Source organism: Diadema setosum, chromosome 2, assembly GCF_964275005.1.
Source record: "Diadema setosum chromosome 2, eeDiaSeto1, whole genome shotgun sequence".
In the NCBI taxonomy this organism is placed as follows: domain Eukaryota; kingdom Metazoa; phylum Echinodermata; class Echinoidea; order Diadematoida; family Diadematidae; genus Diadema; species Diadema setosum.
The window spans coordinates 33,990,473-34,010,234 of NC_092686.1; the positions used below are offsets into that span (position 1 = coordinate 33,990,473).

The window sequence follows — 19,762 nt, forward strand, 5'->3', positions numbered from 1 at the left end:
CTACTTCATGGGAGGTACAATGTATATTTGAGATACAAAAGTTGTAGTCCCATGCATACAACTCGAGACAGGCTCCTTGTATCATACTTTATCCCTAAAAACCTGATTATTTTGAGCACTAAATCACCTAGTAGCCATTCACACACCTGCATTTTTACAAATGTATCAAATTCAGGCACAGAGTTTACACTGAAAGAGGAAGTCATGCATGGTGGTAGGGTATTCTAGATTCTGCAGTTACACATAACTTCTGTAAACATAAACACAAAGAAACAAACATACAAGTTTGTTTTCACTCTGAGGGTGCTATCTCTGAAGATAATGCACAGTATTTCACATTTACTGTGTAAGCATTTCAAACACTGAAAGATACATACATTGACACACTAGATTACTATACATTAAAGTAAACACACTACACAATATCCAGCGTTCTGTGGTATGTGTACCACAGAATTTTAATGACTGCAGTGTTGCGTTCAATTGATAAACTACACACTGTGTTTGCCGACACAGATTGCACACAATGCATCATGATATTTGTTGAAATTTAAAGACAGCTTCACATGGTTCACCGCACACTACGAGATCATGCTCAAGAAGTGTTGAGCAATACAAGATTCCTTGATTCATGAGATGTGAAAGAAACTAGGCTGAAGAGGTATGCACAGAAAAAAAACAACAATGCACTGTTTTTGGCTTAGAAATCTGATGACAAAAGATTCAAACAAGATGATGAGGGATGCTAAGGCAAAGGTTCACCTTGCAACTTGATGTAAGTTGTACATAATCATATTGAAATGGAACCCAACTCCTCCCCCGCCCCCCAAACGTCCATACAGAATGCAGACCTGACTACTGGCTGAATCACTCCGATTAGTCTCTTGGAGACTTATCAAATACACGTATCAAGTGTTCTGAGCACATACAGCAAATATCCCCCTTTTTCTTTTTCAACCATGAGAGATTGTTTGAGTTCCTGATTTTATTGTGATATCAATACTGCCGTACTTTGGCAAAAGGAAGCAAGTGACAAAAGTGACATTTCTTGTAAAAGAGCAAAATGTGTCTGTCATTTACACAGACATCAATGGACTATCATGATGTCTTTTCTAACATATCTCTTAGTAGGATGAGTGTTTCTGCATGAAATTTGGCCTAAAAGAAGAGCTCATTATGTGAATTAGGAAGACATCAACAACTCCAATTCGGATGGTATGTCACTTGCTTCCTTTTGCCAAAGTAGGGCAGAATAGTGGCCGTCATCAATGCCAAGTAATGGCCAATCCATCTTGTGTGACTATTCATTTTCACCTCACATTTCCAACAGGGTATAACATACAGTAGGTATCAAAATCAAGAGTGTTTCTTGCATTAACCCTCAATTAACACTACCTTTTATGTGTGCATGTGAGTAACAATGTGTATAGTACAACTATGATGTCAAAATTTGACACTATACAGTTCTTGAACATATTTTATCCACAATAACGCATAACATGATTGATAAAAGAAATGAAGTATTAAAACAAAGGGAATGGATGAAAATCAATTCTAAAACATTTACCATCAGGATGATTGTAAACATGCATGATTATGGTAACAAGCAAATAAAAAAAAATGAACAAACAAAAGAGTGACAACATCAGGCTTACAAAGTGTCTATACACTTTTTCTGACACAAATGTGAAATGCCAGGCATTGCCGAAATGGTATTCCAAATGAACCACTGAAACTGAAGATGATATTTGTTGGAGGTACATGTATGGTCTCCATATGACACTGCATGTTCTTTTATGGAAACTACATGCAAAGCAATATCCATTCCACAGAAATGCAGAACGAATTGTAGAAACATCCGACTTCCTTCCGAATTTCTCTCTATGTGTCTATGATGTGGCACACAGTTTGGTATATTGCTTGATATATATGTCATCATTTGCACACCTTTCAATAACGGGCAAAAAAAGTAATATACAGGAGCACAGTGAAGTTTACTCTCTTCGAATACAAAAGAAAGAGTGGGTGGGGTTGGCCCCCGGGTGATTATTTTTGACTCTCTGTTGCATTTCTATCTAATGAAGATATAAAGATGCCGTGCATTAAATCAAAAGTAGACACACCGATTCTGTCCAATAGAAGAAATTTCTAAAGTATCTCTGCACTGGTGAAAGATGTGAGTACAGATTTAAAGCTTAGCCACAGGTAAATAGACTGGGCATTGGAATAATTAAGGAAAAGTATGGGCTTCAAACTCTGCTCCTAAGAGCAGTTTCCTGAGCTCTGTAAATAACAACAATAAAAATCTATAAAGCTTATGATAGTTATTGAATTTTCTTTTTAACGTCTTCAAAGAGGATCGTATCTCGCGGAGACGGTCCAGTTCACTTATTGTGCTTTGTCCCGGGCTCCTGTGACACGGGATTGACCTCTCCTTCCCGCTGGTCCCGCTGGTTTCTGGAACTTTGGCTTGTGGACGATTCGGATGGGATGGACCTCGCTCATTAGGAAATCCTCTGTCAGCTCCTTCCTGTCTTCAATCTCAATCTGCAAATGGGAAAATAAACAAAGAAACCCACGAAATCTGAAACATTGTTTTCTGTGACAGTGGGGAGAGAAAAGCACATTTCTATGAGACAAACTACTCTAAAACCATAAATAAGAGCAGAACTTATAGCAATAGGTCACTTGAGCCACTTCCTCAAAGCTTTGTCTAAATATCTCTCTGAGGGCCGATTTTTATCAAAGATTAACAGTCTGCAATAAAAAGGCTTTTGTTTATTTGTCTGTGTGTTGCAATTTCTCCACAAATTGCCCTCCATCGACATAAATAAGACCCAATTATTTAGTGTTTAGAGTAATAGCCATGACAGAAATCATGGGCATACCGTGTACATATTTGGGTGGGGCTCGAACCCTTGACCTCCTGATTGCTAGACAGGCATCATATCCAATAGTCTACTGAGCTTCTGCCCGACGGCCAGTGATGGTTCTAATCCCTTTATATGTAGCAGCAGCAGGTTCTACATATCTAATTCATATTAATGATTCTTGCTTCAAGTTGCTTTTATTGCAAATGATTGACAAAATGTCCTTCACTGGCGTACCAAATACACACTAGGCGTTTTCACATCAGCCCGATGTTTCGAAATAGTGCGCTATTTTCTGACTTGGGAAATTTTCCCGATGGCGAAATAGCGCGCTATTTGATAATGTGAACACAAATTAATGTGCTAATTGTATCGCTCCGATCGGGAAATTTCTGAAATAGCGGGATAGTAGTGCTCTATTTGATAATGTGAAAATGACTCAAGAAATTAGCGCGATGCATCCCATTATGCCTAGCGTGTGTGACCCAATCGATCGAGGCAAACTGCACACAAATCACGAGGAATTTTTGAGAGGGCACACACATTACTTATGCTGTTTGGACATACTCAGCTGTCGAATTAGCTCGACAAAAATTCGGGCTGATTTTCTTCGGGCTGATGTGAATAAGAAATGAAATAGCGCGCTAACTCTCAATCGCGAAAAATTTCTCGAGCTTGGATTTTGATCGGGCTGATGTGAAAACGCCTAGTGTAAATGAACAACTCCAGGCAAGAATCATTGATTTGCATATTAGTATTCTCCTCTCATCGAACATGTTGGGATGGTCCCTCCCTCCCCCCCCCCCCCTCTCAAGCTCAATCTCTAGTGGAGTCTCACCTTGGTGGCAATCTCCATCCCCAACTGCTCCATGACGTGGAGAAACGGGGCCTTGCAGCTGGAGTAAAGCATCCGCTCCTTGACGGAGCACCTGTAGCCGGGCATGGTGTAGATGAAAACTGGAGGGAAGACATAAAGGATGCCACATGAAGCTGATTGCTTGCAGAGTCATGTTTCCTTGGCAACACGTGTAGTCCACTTCACAAATTTGATTCCAATTCTGACTGACTTTCTGTTACCGCATACAAACACACACACACACACACACACACACGCACACACAAACAAAGACTTTCCGTGGGAGCTCCTGCCTGCTGTATTTACCCTAGAATTTACAGGAAAAAAGAAAAATTGCTTGTTTTGAAATCAGACCTTATTTCTTCATTGGATGGTGCGGTCAGAAAATCAATATTAACTTCTCTAAAACGAGGAATGTTCATGTGCATTTTAATTTCGCAATTTTCGCAAGAGCCGAGTTTCATGAAATAAATCTGTTGAGGATAGACTGATTTTGCTACAACACGCATTTCCCATAGACACTTGCCCGAGTGTACTCGGGACTTGTCCTGAATGGTTTAAAATGCATGCTATAGATCTTGTCTACACTACAAATTTTGTAAATGCATTGAATGTAAAAAGCAAGTCGCGAAAACTTTATGCCACGAAAATATCGTGTTTTACAGTATCAACCCCCTTTTAAGTCCATAGAATGTAACTATTCTACAGATTATCTTCTTTTTTTTTCAGAAGAAACATGAATTTTCTTCATGTTTATGCTTAACAAACAGCACAGGCATCATCCAAGACTTATAAAATGATTGAGATGCTTTTTTATAAGGTCAGACAAATGTACAAGCTTTCAAATGGACATTGCCCTTTCAGTGCTTACCTTTACTGCATAGTCACAAAAAAAAGAAGAAAAATAATGCCTCCGACCACTTCGTTGGCGGAGGCATAAAAAAACCTGAAATTACGTTCTCCGTCATAGTCTACTCTCTTTCTAATCTAGCAAAGTTCAGTACATTTCTGTTTCAAATGTTCAGACTCAAATGCAAAAAAAAAAACCAAAACACCCAAAAACAAAACAAATTAGTGTAGATCAAAATCAACATGCAGTATAGAGACAAACTGATCCCTTTAACATAATACCGCAGGTAGTACTGCTGTTGAGTAAAAAAAACAAACAAAAAAACATTCAGCGTTACCTATGCTGTTGTAGATATCGCCTTCATACGTGTGGGGGAAGACAAAGAGGTTATAGCGTGGACTGTCGTCAGGAATTCTTGATGGGAGGTCTGCCACCGAAGTTTCCTCACATCTGGCCAGCCTGATAACCTCCGCCTCGGTATCGATAAACTGGAATTTTGGGTAGGAAATGTCAATGAGGCAAGTGTCATACTATATTTCCTAACTAAGATGGAGCCATTTCAGCTTCAGATTCCCACAACCATACAGCTCGAAAAAGAGCAGCTGGTGTCAAAATTAAATGTATTCGCAAATGGGTAACTGGAGTTAGATGCCACTTATATGTGCACCTAGAATCGCCACAATCTTTATATCATGTCATATATCATTTCCTGTTTGTATTTTATGGTGGAATGCCAAACGAATAATAATGATAATAATAATCAATCCATATTCTCATTTGACGAGAAAAGAAAGTATGGCTTTGATTTTCATTGCTGTTCTCTGAGGGCACTTGGGAATAATGCATCTGGTGTTACCTATAAGTTCTACAAGCATAACCCTGTTGATAGCTTGGTAATCAAAAGAAATATAGCTGTCTTTCTTTAACATGGTCATCTATGAAGTATTTTTATGTTCTTTTCTTGTATATTTCTGCAGTGGTTGTAAAATGCAAATATTTTGGTGGGCAATAATCTTATAAATAATCAATGTCCACATATCTATAATGACAATGAAATAAATTCTTAACATACAAACACACACATATAAATATATATATATACGCACACACAACAAACATGCAACTGCATTAGCTAGACTTACAAGCTGAACGTATGTGGTACTGAGTTTCGCTATTTCTCGTATCCGTGCCAGGGCTTCTTCTTCGACGGGGAAGGCGAGACCAGGAAGTGTCTGACTCTTGGTGTCCACGCCGATTTCTGTCCGCGTCTCCATCTCGAGCACTTTTTTATGCTCTATCTCAGCGTCTGTGAGTGGGCCTGGGGCGGCCTTGGATACCAGATGTTTGTTGTACCCATCTAATGACACCTCACTCTGTGCAAGAGACCACGATTGAACACATAAACCCAACATGAATGACCTTGCACCACACAGCCCACAAAATATTTTATGAGGACTCTTCCTGATAGGCCTGAAAGTATCTGCGATGGTGTATTAGTTCACAGGATTACTCCTTTTTTTGTGTGTGTGCAAACAACTGAAGTGCAAAAGCATGAAGCTATTCAAATGTACCAGGTATTTGGTTTTGTTTGTTTTGTTTTGTTTTTTATTTTTGGTAGGTCTATGTAAACACTAGCTGTAAAAATGGAAGTTTTCAAGGTGTGGAAATTTATCCGCAAAAGAATCCACTTTTACAGCACCTTCTAAAACCAGCTGGCTGTTTTAGTGTATTTAACCTTGTCTATTCCAATTTTGGATACACATTGTTTTTGTTTTCACATGATATACAATCTAAAATACAAACTGTACATTTTTCTGCAGATAGAGGACTTTTGCAATTTGCATGGACTAACTGCTTGATGTCTGCTGCTGCCTCAGACTGCAAAGTTGATGTTGAAGACACCAAAGACAGGTGGTGCACTGTACTACTTTAAGGGTGCATTTCTGAAATTTCCAGTTTTAGTCACGAGTATGTTTCTGATATCTAAACTAGTATGTATGGCAGGACAAGACTGAAGAGATTGAATGACAGTTGAGCTTATAAAGCTCACAGATATACTTATTGAGGATAAAAATAAATCCTATTCAAGTACACGTACTAGGCCCCATGCTTTCTAAAAGCAAATTTGTACTGGAAAAAACCCCCCAAGGCAAGCGCCAAATTGTGTCTCGCCCATTCGCGTACAAGAAATTAATATTTTGCTAACTCCCAGAAGTTCATTGACCCGCCTATGATCTTTGACCTTGTGATGACCTTCAACTCCCCAAGGGACATTTACCATCCAAGTTTGGTCACAAACGGACAAAGGGATCAAAAGTTATGAGCCATAATCGAAACGTGCCATAAAAACTTAACATTGGGCCCTTAAAATTTGTTGACCCCTTCCTGTGACCTTTGACCTTGTGATGACCTTTAATTCCCCAAGGGACATCTACCGTCTAAGTTTGGTCACAACCGGACTTAGGGATCAAAAGTTATGAGCCACAATCGAAACGTGCCATAAAAACTTAACATTGGGCCCTAAAAGTTTGTTGACCCCTTTCTGTGACCTTTGACCTAGTGATGACCTTCAGCTCCCCAAGGGACATCTACTATCCAAGTTTGGTCACAAACGGACAAAGGGATCAAAAGTTATGAGCCACAATCGAAACGCGCCATAAAAACTTAACATTGGGCCCTAAAAGTTCGTTGATCCCTGTTGACCTCGTGGTAACCTTCAACTTCCCAAGGGACATCTACCATATAAGTGTGGTCACAAACAGACAGATACATCAAAAGTTACGAGCCATAAACGAAACGCGCCCTAAAAACTTAACGTTGGGCCCTAAAGTACATTGACCTCTGCCTGTGACCTTTGACCTTGAGGTGCCCTTCATGTTTGGTAAAATGTGTTTGTGTGGTGTATAACCACTCTTCCCTCCAAGTTTGATTGAAATTGAAATCCTCAGCAGAGAGTTATTAAAGTTTTTGTAGCGTTACTGACAGACGATGGACAGACGGAAGACGGACGGACGGATGACGGACGGACAGACGCCGCAGGCGATCCCTTAGTCTCCCCACACCTCCGGTGGGCTCGACAAAAAAGCTCACACTTGGGCTGGTTATGTCATTCACTCTGCCTTACCCTCTCCTAAACTTTAGATCTATAAAAGACAACAAAGCCAAAATCATTAATCCCATTGCTATGCGCTATAGGTGTGTTCATCCACACTTCACAGTTTCAGTAAGGCACTTCGTGTGTATTGTGGCTCGTTTGTGCCAAACATGTCCCTCTTGGCTAGCAATCGAGCGGATGTGCCAAAAGTCACGCATGACGAGCAATATACAGAGCATAAAGATGTTTAGAGAACTGTCACCTTCAGTGTTCCTGTAAGTTCTTCCTGTATTTGACTCGCTCCAAATGACATCTTTATTGTGGCCTTGGTGCTGGCATACAACATCTTTTGGCGAACCTGTGTAAATATACAGCGATTGGAAAATGCAACACAAAAAAGATTGTTCAGAAGTTGTTCTCCAAAAAAAATGATGGCTTGGAGAATCAAGCTTTCCACCTCTCATCATTGTGACAAATTTTACTTATCACAAACACATCTTAAAACAAACAAACAAACAAACAAATTTCATGAAAAGCTACTTCAGACCAAATTGCCTTACAGTCTATTCAAATACATGACAAGCACGTCAATGAACAGGCAAGTGAAAAGATTTTTAGTGCACAAATTAGACATCATGTTTGTTAGATATCGCAAATCTTGCATTTGAAAGCCATCTAAGGCTCATTTACAACACTCACTCACTGTACACGCAATCATTCAACCACATTTGTACACTCCTTAGGCTCACTCTTGTAGACTCCATTGCATTACAGGCTGTAAATCGTTTAAATCTATTGATGATCCATCAAATATGAAAATTTCCTTGGGTCTTGCCCATAATAGCAGTTATTCACATATTGTTATGTCATTGTTACCTCAAGCATGTAAAGCAAGCTAGATTTGTGTCCACGTACACTGGAGACTTAAGCACTCAATACCAAGCACTCAATGTCAAAATGAATCAACTCACTTGGCAGTTGTCTGGTATGTAACTGATGAAGAGCCATCGGTACCCCGTGTCGTCTTTTGTGTCCATGCGGTAAAAGATGTAGCACGCCTTTTTCTCCTCCAGCATCGACAACACACAATTGTCATAATGTGCCCAGTTGTTAAGGAAGACTGCTCTGATATACATTGTAGATCGTTCTCGACACTATTCCCTCAATGACTGTCTTAAAAATGAATACTGTACGAGCTGAAATTTTTGCGTACAGATATTTTCGCGAATTGCTACGTGGAGGACATTTTCGCGTGTTGTTAATTTTGCGGTTGCGAGGGTCTAACTGAACTTAGTTATTTGCGCGTTGTTATTTTCGCGGTTCAAAGGCGTTTTGCGAAATTCCCCCACACCACAAAAAAAAAAAAAAGAAATCTGAATAATAAATAAATCTAATTTTCAAAGTCATTCTGATGGCTTCCTCTACCCCTCCTTATAAAACTGGAATAATTTGACAGAAGGCTCAGCACAAAGTACTCTGGGATACATTCCCCTGCAATCTCTTTATCCCATTACCCATTACTGAAAATTTTCCTATTCCTTGAAATCTATAATAACACAATGAATTATCATTTATATTTGAAGCTAAAGTTATGCCTGAAAATTATGGCGACCTTTGACCATTCACCCCGTATGATTTCATGATCTATTTGATATTCGGATCTCTTTGTATTTGCCCTTGCCATGTACTTAACATACCATTACCCTGGTATTCCTTGCTTACATTATGGCTTGAATTGAATCACATTTAGTACACGATCAGTGACATTTGAATTTTTTTCTTAGTGGAGTAAGAAAGAAGGGAGAAGAGGAATTAAAAAAAAAAAATGTTAGAAGTGTAATTCACTGACTGCAATACAGTTCATCATGTCTAGTAGTAAACTCACTAATCGACTTTCAGTACTAGCCAACATAAACATCCCACTTTCTGTGTCCATTCATGGTAGTTGTAACCCTGTAAAACCAGTGACTCACGGTCAAAAACTGACCACTGAAATTGACGAGTCACAAGGCTCTCTTGTTCTTGTAGGATGCCGGCACCTAGTAAGATACAGCATCTGAATAAATTACTTGCATTCTGGGCAACAGTACTGTAAGATAACTCTCTTCCCTACACCTTGTGCATGTACTGTACCCTCTCACAAAGCAAAGCCATTGCAAAGCTTCTCAACACTAAAGAAAAAAAAAAACAACAACACACAGTTTGTACAGTGTACATAGCCAAGCATGAAGGTCATTACATGTATACGGTATGCCAAGGTTTTCTACAACTGATTAAAAACTATGGGAATAGTCATAATTTCACCGATATGGCATTGGCCATACAAATTATACTTTCCCAAGGGACATGTCCTATCAGTCAGTAGTACAATGTAGGTTATGAGGAAGTAACTGGGCTAATGCACCTTAGAGTACACAAAATATAATTAAAGGACAAGTTCACCTTCAGAGACATGTGGATTGAATGAATGCAGCAATATTTATGGAACACATCAGCAATACGTGTAGTTTGAGGAAAATTGGACAATCTGTTTAAAATTTATGAATTTTTGAAGTTTCTGCTTAGTCACTGCTGGATGAGAAGACTACCACAGCTTGTGATGTCACATGAGTACAACGATATAAAGAAAGTATTAAGGAAAATTCAAGATATTTTCACTTTTCCCGCATAATAAAAGAACGCTTCAATTCCCTCTTTCAGAAGGCAAGGGGAATTATATTACCATTAACATACGTCAGTGACAAGTCGAGGAAATGTGCACCTTTTGCAATAAGTAAAATTTTGTGAAATCCTCTTTATATTTCCCTTATATCGTTGTACGCATGTGACATCATACACTCTGGTAGTCTTCTCATCCAGCAGTGACTGTGCATGATACCTTAAAAATTCAATAACTTTTGAACGGATTGTCCAATTTTCCCCAAACTTTCACTGATGTGCTCTACAAATATTGCTGCATTCACTCAATCCACTTGTATATGAAGGTGGACTTGTCCTTTAATAACAAAAGGATATCTTCCTCCCATGTTCCATTAGTCTCTTTGTGATCTGCCAGTACCAGTTCCTCTGCAAGACAAAAAAGGAGGAAATAAAAACAAAATAATTCTGAGCAAGTATGTCACTAACAAGGAACACCAGTAAGCAGGGCCCCATATCCAATCATTATACTTGCAATCCATCCTAACTGCAAGATTGAAGACAATGGTATCTCAGGTTACATGTCTAGTATTTCAAGTTTTCAACAAACTTTCAACTGACTGTAACTTTGAATACTGGTAATTTGATGCCTAGACTTATTATAAGCCAAATACCTATAGTTCAGAGGTTGAGCAATCAAAATCTTTCTCTGCCTTGAAATATGGCAATGCATATAATACGTGCAGTAGGCCCACTTTCCGTCAAATGTCTTTAATGCACAGTACAAAGGAACCCAAATGAAAACAAACAAACAAATAAACAAACAAACAAACAAACCCCCTAAAAAACAAAAACTACAATGAACAGGGATGATCTACTATTGTACAGCATAAGAAGTCCATCTGAAGAATGCAATTTAATAGTACGTGTACGTCTGCACTTTGTGTTGCTAAAAAAAGCATTTTCAAATGTATGTTCTTTGATAGTAAAAATTTGCTGTCTTCAGACAAGCCAAAATGGCAATACATCCAGAAGTTTCTACTTTGACTGATACTCCCATACATCTACCTATAGTAACACTATACAACTTAAATATTGTGCCCTACATTGGAGATGGGGTTTCAGTGCAATTTCCTTTAATCGATCTCCGCATTTTCCTATATAAAAAAAAAAAAAATAGTGAATAAATTTTGATGTTTAATAGGTCAGTGAACTACCACCCCTCCTTTGATTGAAAATTCTACATTTATTTATTTATTTTTTCAAAAACACTGATACCGATGACTAACAGTTTAGTAATGAAACATACGAACATGTGTGCTACACACAGGTAGTGAAAGCAGTTTAATCTTATGAATGAAAATCAAAATGCAAGCAAAAGTTAACATAAAGTGGACACACACATAATGGCAGTATTAGTTCATTCCCTACTGTAAGTAAGATTAAAGTTTGTTTGTTTTGTGTGAGCATGAGCATATATCTACATAATTCAGGTAAACATGCAAATATGCGAAAAATAATGTATCACAAATCAATTACATGTGTTAGTGTGGATGGGACAAGTGTACTGCCATTACCACTCTTCAGTTCTCCTGCAGTAGGTGAAAACTTGGAATACAACGTATGAAACTCCAGCCCTAACCTTCCTCTTGTCTACAGGTGAGCACATTCAGGAGTATTAACTCTTCATGTGCCATGGTGGAAAACCCCTGTGTGCCACATTATTCTGAGACACCAACGCTGTTATGCTTTCAGAAAACATTCTGTTTTCAAATCGATGTTACTTTTACATTTCTATTAAAACCACGACATGTAGTGAGCAAAGTTGTAGGGAAAATGTCAAGCCTTGCTTGACATAAATTGTGTGACAAATCTATGATTGTTTTTTTTTTCTTCTTTCAAATGACCAGTAGCTACATTACTGTAATTGCATGACTTTTGCATACAAAACAGTGACAGAAACTTAGAATTTAAACACAAATCTACTGCTTGTTGGTCAATCCTTACATGAAATGCTAGATGTAAGAGGAATGGAATTGTGACAAATGCTTTCATTGTACTGTGGCGTTTGGCGATTTATCGACCGGTTTGGGCGGGATTGTGCGTTTGAACAGAATATGCGAAGTTGGCACGTGTCGACTGAGTTGGACGTGTCGACTGAGTCGGGCGTGCGAATGTGGCACACAAAGAGTTAATGGGTCACAGAGACCATTGATTATGCAGTGGTGACAGAAGGGAACACAGATCGCTGTCAATCGCTCTGACGATGAGTTTCATTTACAAATCACCACTTGATTATCCCTTTAACCCTTTAAGGACGGGCTGATCTTGCTACAACACGCATTTCCCATAGGCACTTGCCTAAGTATATTCAGGACTCGTCCTCAATGGGCTAACAGTAGGGCCTATGTGTGCACTGATTTATCATGAACAAGTTTCCATTTTGAACATGAATTCATAACATCGGCAAATGACCTCTCTATCACTACACGCAACACAAATACAGTGTGACACATATGTATAAACACACACAGTCACAGACACAGACACAAATTAATTGACAGGCCAACCAAGTTTTAAATGGTTGAGATTCTTTTTGTTTTGTTTTTTTTTTTTCACTTGAAATTTAAATTTTTTGATAAAATGCCAAGCCATGTCAAGTTCGAGGCACTTCACCCCACTTCCTCATCCAGGTTTTAAAGGGATGGTATAGTATTGGTTGAAGTGAGGATTCAGCTTTAAACATATTGCGAGATATTTAGAAACCACTCAATAAAATGTTAAAGAGCTTACAATTCTAAGGGAATTGAAAGTTTATTTGATGAAAATCAGTTTGAAATGATTGAGCTATCCAAGAAAACAAAGTAAAAGAAAGAGATCCTAATAAAAGTCATGGCCAGTCGCATTAGGATTGCTTTTTTTTTTTTACATGTCAGCCAATTCAAATCCAATATTTATCAAATAAACGGTGAATTCCCCTTAGAATTACATGTTCTTTCATATTTTATAAGAGGTTTCTCATTATCTCACAAACACACAGTCACACACACATGTATATACACACACACACAAGTTGGAAACCTGCAGCCCCATCTAAACCAAAACTGTACCATCTCTTTAATGAGTGATTGGCACAACACAACACAACCTAGAACCTCATGTCTGAAAGTTGTTAAGAGTGCAGATGTTTCCGCACACATTTCCATGTGAAAGGAAGGAGATCATATTACAGCATTAAATGGGTATGTCAAATGTGGTACAAGTAACAATCTGAAGACTAGAATATGTTTTTATTAGCGATTAACAATGGCAGTGACAATTTTATGCAATCCTACAGTTCAACACAGTGACCATGTGAAAATTATAATCAAAAACCCAAGTACGCCCTCGCCATCTAATAATGGGTACATGTAGGGAGAGAACGTTCCTGATGATCAGTCTTTTCCTATATAACAATCATATTCCCAACAAGCCAATATTTTGCATTCTCGTCACTAACCAAGTAAAATTTGTTATCACTGTATCATTTTATACCTGATACTTTGTAATTGTGTGTCCATTTTAACACACACAAAATAAATTGACAGTTTCTGCAAGTGTACAGAAACTATTACCTACCATAATGACCACCAGCTCACTGTGATTCCTAGATGTCATATTAAAAGCCCATTCCAAATGATTACATGCAGACCAATGTAGCTAGACCTACTAAACTCCCTTGTCCGCAGAATCTTTGCATAGAATTTGCAGTGGAATGCAAATTTAAAACCCACACACACATGCCCTATATGTCGAGCACAGTGGTGATCAAGTGTACCCCAAATTGCTCATTTTGAAATTTGCATCCAGTATTCATTGTCCAAATCAGGAATCAACTAAAACAGCTTCTATAGTGAAGTAAAATTAGGTAAACTTGTACAAGGGTTCTAGGTTATTGACACATTCACACTCTAAAATGAGTTAGGAATTACTGCCACGAGTGACAGGGAATATTGAAGAGACAAGTGCAAACCTTCAAAGATCTACAGTTACAGTTTCAATTTTCCGTGGCTGGTCTGACAAGTCCAACTGAATTTATGATCATCATGAATTTGACTTACCATTGTCTATAATAACTTTGATGACTCTGTATTGTCCATCTTTAGATGATGCTAGGAACGCTGCCAGCTCCTCAGATGCTGCAAAAGTGGATTGAAATATATCAAACTTGTAAGAGAATCTCTGAGATTCCCAGTCACTTGTTGTTTACTTCACAAATCCAAGAACATTTCAAACATTATCAAACGCTTAATAAAGGAAACCAAACCCCAAAGAGAAATGTGGATTGAGTGAAAGCAGCAACATTAGTTGAACACATCAGTGAAAATTTTAGGAAAATCTGACAATCAATACAAAAGTTATGAATTTTTGAAGTTTTGGTTTTGGAACCGCTGGATGATGAGACTACTAGAGGTTATGATGTCATGTGTGGACAATAACATAAAGAAAATTCCTCAAAAAGTCACGTTTCCAGCATAATGAAAGAGCACCTGACTAATTGCTACCCTTAACAAATGTCAAGTTTATCAAATTGATGGAATGTGTAATTTTGATGAAAAATGAATTTTGTTTTCCTTTAAGATGGAAGGTAGGTGTATCAGCAGGGGTCAATGTAATGGCTGCTGTTCTGAACCCAGCATTGGATCAGTGCCATCTCAAGAGCCATTAACTCATCTCCTATAAACATTGCCAAGAATGCATTTTTGCATGCCGAAAGATGGGGGAAATAATGGACGACAAGGCAGGCTGCATCATCTGGAACAGCCGGACAATTACAAATGGTTCACATTTATGTGAAAGATGCTGAAAGAAATTAGTAAACCTGATGGCAAAATACAGTCAGCATGGCCAACAGTTGGCAAAGTCATTGTAACTGATATTGATAATTAAAAACAAGAGACTAATAAAGAGAAAAGTTCATATACAGAAATCTTGCATCTTGCATGATCTTGTTTTTCTTACCTCACTGATAATACTTTATGACTACAGTGTTCCTTATTCATGTTCTAAACTCAATCATCACCATAGAATGAAGAATTTTTCTAAAACCTCCATCAATTGGCAACCAATGACTCTTAACTAAAAACATAAATTTCCACTCACTACAACATTACTTTGGTTATATTTGTTCTCTCTCTGACGGCATTATTTTCACTTTATTAGTCACTGACTCTGTGCGTTTCATGTTTGGTGCCATTACCTACTGTATATGCTTTTCTTCTTTTTTTTTTCTACTATGTCAATAAGATTGATTCGGAGTAGGCAAGAAAGAAACAACATGTACCATAAAATGTACATATAATGGCTGGTGAAAGCATGTATATCAAAACCATTGATCTCACTGAAATATGGAACATGAGGAAACAATGCAGTTATCATACTAAAGATTAAATAGTCTGAAATCAAGAACAACAAGATAAGGAGGGAGGCGGTTTAGGACATTTATTTCATTATGGTTTTGGTCAGTTGATGATTTCAGCATTTAATTGATAAACATCTTTTTCTGAAGTCCAGTTTGGCATAAATCAAAGAATCACAGGAACACAATTTGACTGGTGTCAGTAGATTGATCTATTTATTCACCATTGCTAATGTTTTTGGAGACATGAGATGAAAACCACAGTATCTTAAATGAAGAAAATAGAATGACAAATTGCCCTACATTCACATTAATAAACACCAATTATTCAGCATTTTGAATAGTGGATATTTTAAAAATCATGGGTTATACATACATGTATTCTGATGGGATTTGAAGACATGAACTCCTGATTACTACACAGGCATCACACCCAATACAAAATATCACCCGATAGCCATTGATGGTTCAGATCCCTTACAGTATATGACAGAGGATACCACTGCATATTTAAATTATTCTTGTGTCATTGATATGGGCATTTCCGTGAGTTGTGCGACATGACCACCAAAATTTTACCCGCATATTTCAGGACAACTGATAATCTTACTTTGTTAGCCATAGTTTGAAGTGTGTGAAACCAACTTTACCTTTAAAAAAAAGTTCCCTTTTGTGCATTTTTATACCTTTTGAAACCAGAAAGCATTTTTTGACCTAAAAATCCCTAAAAATGCATTTTTGTTGCTCTTTGTGATTATTTTTTATATTTGAGGCTCAAATCAAACTTTGTTTGGTTTTACAAATCAAAAATATATTAATCTAGCAGTAAATAAAGTGGAGACCTCGATATCAGATATTACTTCGGACACCAGCGTGCTCTTACATAGCTCGAGATGCTGCTGTAACGTGAGTTACCGAAACATGAACTTTTTAACCTAGCAATTTTACTATGCCCAACTGAGACATGGTATTTTGGATTATCAAATAACTATGCAGCACACATCCAAGAAATATGATGGGACTTATAGTCTTTGCTTCAAATTCTCATAACAGAGGTCTTAAAATTGTAACGTGAGTTACCATGTAACGTGAGTTACCACAATGTAACGTGAGTTACCGACATAGATTTTTCTTTAATACCAAGAAATGATATGAAGGTTGTGATTGTAAGTAACCAATGAGTACATGATTACTGAACTCTTGTATTAAGATTCTATTTCCAGTAGATTGTTATTCTCTTGGTCTCTCTCTATCACCAAACCAACTGGTCTACATGTACAATGTATTAATTACACATGTTCATCACATGTTAACTTCTGAAAGAAACTGTTCCATATTTACTATTTAATATTACAGTGCATGTATACTGATCTGTTACGAAAGTTGTTAAAAGACATTTCTTCTAAAGCTGCATGGACCTTGTTGCAGCAAATTATCAAAATTTTGTGATAACTATTAATAGCCTCCTGATTGGGATAATCACTGCATGATTACTCTTGAAAAGTTCTTGTTTTTGTAATTCAAGTGATTACTATTTGACATTTCATAGTTTATACCTACCTGTATAGACCAAAGCCATTGTTTATGAGGCTGAAACATTTACATGTATGAACAGAATTTTAAGATTGGAGCTCGCTTCCTGCTGTTTTTTTCTGAGATTTTTGAGAACTGAACATTGTGAATTTGACACGCTTATGTGTTTTATACTATTCTACTCTGAGGTTTTAGCTATATTGCTGCAAAATCCTACAATGAAACTTTTCCATGTTTACTGTAATTTACTTTACATGCTGATCTATTACCAAAAACTTGTTGAATGTGAACCTCATTATCAGACATTTTCTTTAAGAGCTGGACAGTCATGTACCTTAAAGCAAACTATCAACATTTTGTGATATTAATAGTTAGCCTCCTGATCACAAAATATTTACTATTCATGTTTTTCATTGGGATTTACTGCTTCAGTCTGCTTGATTACTCTAGAAAATACTGGTATACTTTTTACATGTACAATTTAAATAATGATTACTTGACATTTCATAGACCAAAGCCATTGTTTTTTAAGGCTTAAACATTTATGAACATGTTTTATTAAACTGATCAATACTGGTAGCAGATAACTAAAATTTATCTGCAGTTTCTGTAATTCAATTCTAATTTCTGTACCAGTTTAGTATAAGAATTTGTAAACAAATCAAACATACAAACAATTGATTATTGAGTAATTCAAACAATTATCAAATAATTGGAATATAAATTGCATTGTTTAAAAGTTAAAAGATTTATTGAAATATTCATTTCTGAACCTTTAAACTCTCCACAGACTACATGTACAGGTCTCTAGTCTCGTGACTCAGTGTATTAAATGGAATAGTTTATGGATGACTTGTTTTATCTAGATAGCCTGAAATCCATTTAAATCTAGTAAAATAAAAAAAAAAACAATCAAATCAAATTCTCAATTAAATCCTCAATTTCTGATGCATTTTTTAACTAGAAAAGATTGTAATTTAATGAAATAGACTCTGTTTCATATCATTTTGTTGAATACAATTTTTGTCTCAGTACAAATGAAAGCTTGGAAAACGACTCAATTAAAAATGAAATTTATCTTCAAGTTGGTATTCTAAATGTAAAGTTTCCTGCCTTTTGGTAATCTCATGGATAAAATGGGATTAATTACTGTCAGATCAATGTTCAAATCAATTTAGATTCTTTATTCATGGAGTTTGTTTGTGAAAAAAAGTTTTCTTGGTAAGTTTTCTTTGGATTATTAAGACAAAAAATCGTCTTGTGATCATGTGGACAAACTGTAACGTGAGTTACCGTAACGTGAGTTACCGCTTCACATGACGATACCTGGAGAATGTAAGACAATTTGAATTTTTACCATACTCGGTGATGTATGTTGTTAGTCCATGACTTTGACACAATAGACTTTAAAGTCTCTCTGTTTCTTGTTTGAGGAAACTTTTGAATATAAGACATGCCAAATTTTTGCATGTCCAAATTATGTAACGTGAGTTACCGACATTTGTAGTGTTTTTTCTCATAGTTCTCATAAGAGTCTGTGGATGTAATGTTGCTGTGAGGTAGGATGGAGGTGCATGATACTCATTCACATATAGTAACTCATATCACTAATTAGGTTTTAAGGATATTGATCTCAACGACCTAATTTTGAGTTCAAAATGTAACGTGAGTTACCGTGGAAATGCCCATATATATTTTTCTTTACTCTTTTTTTAAAATCTGTAAATGACTTGCAATAACAAAGAATAAAATTATCTTTACTCTCTAGTCTAAATGACTGCAATGGCCATTTCACAATGTACTTTCATCATCAAAATCATCATAATCATCATCATCAATCATCACCATCACCAATCATCATCATCATCATCATCATCATCATCATCATCATCATCATCATCATCATCTCAATGGGAGTGTAGCCTAGGTACGTGTAGGTCCTGTCAGTCTCCCTGTCGTCAGTACCTGGTGCAGTAACTAACAGTCTATCTATAGGGGTCTAAATCAGCATGGGTATGGATGTGAGACAATTTCAAAATTCTTATCTGACATTTTACCAGCATTTTAAGTAAGTGACTGGCTGCATATGACACACCTCCAGTCTAAGCATCTCTATAGCACTGATAGAGCCTCTTCCCGGATATCTACCAAGTCACCAAGTCTGAAATCTTCTGCCTATTTCCTTTGCTTGGGCCTTGTTGGATAATTTAGATCCCTAATTTAAATTTACTTTGGCCTGCTGCCTTTGGTGGGTTAGCTAGCTGTCATTGTAATACTTAACTTACTTAGATAGTGTCAAGTCATGTCTGGCTCTATGTCAACCTCTTTACTAGTCTAGGCTCTAACGTTAGGCCTCTCCATCTCAGTTCGGGAAACCCACTCACAAGGGGGGCCCCTCCTTATAAGTAACCCATCCCCCTTATAAGTAACCCCGTCCCCCTTATAAGTAACCCCCGGGGCACCCCTTATAAGGAGTCTCCACGCTTTTTTGCAATGCAACGCGAAAATGAAAGGACTGCAGCAA

General features: G+C 37.2%; 1 protein-coding gene across 1 annotated transcript in view; it reads right to left on the minus strand.

The window, feature by feature from the left end:
* Nucleotides 1-1,500: 1,500 nt before the first annotated feature.
* LOC140242059 (twinfilin-1-like) overlaps nucleotides 1,501-19,762 on the minus strand; it is a 19,514-nt gene continuing 1,252 nt past the window's right edge. Inside the window, exons 2-9 of the mRNA XM_072321823.1 lie at nucleotides 14,408-14,485; nucleotides 10,686-10,736; nucleotides 8,642-8,769; nucleotides 7,933-8,028; nucleotides 5,719-5,949; nucleotides 4,914-5,064; nucleotides 3,709-3,827; nucleotides 1,501-2,547 (exon numbers count right to left, since the gene is read on the minus strand). Of these exons, the coding sequence (XP_072177924.1) occupies nucleotides 2,389-2,547; nucleotides 3,709-3,827; nucleotides 4,914-5,064; nucleotides 5,719-5,949; nucleotides 7,933-8,028; nucleotides 8,642-8,769; nucleotides 10,686-10,736; nucleotides 14,408-14,485 (1,013 nt within the window). The 3' untranslated portion in view covers nucleotides 1,501-2,388. The remainder of the gene's footprint in view (nucleotides 2,548-3,708; nucleotides 3,828-4,913; nucleotides 5,065-5,718; nucleotides 5,950-7,932; nucleotides 8,029-8,641; nucleotides 8,770-10,685; nucleotides 10,737-14,407; nucleotides 14,486-19,762) is intronic.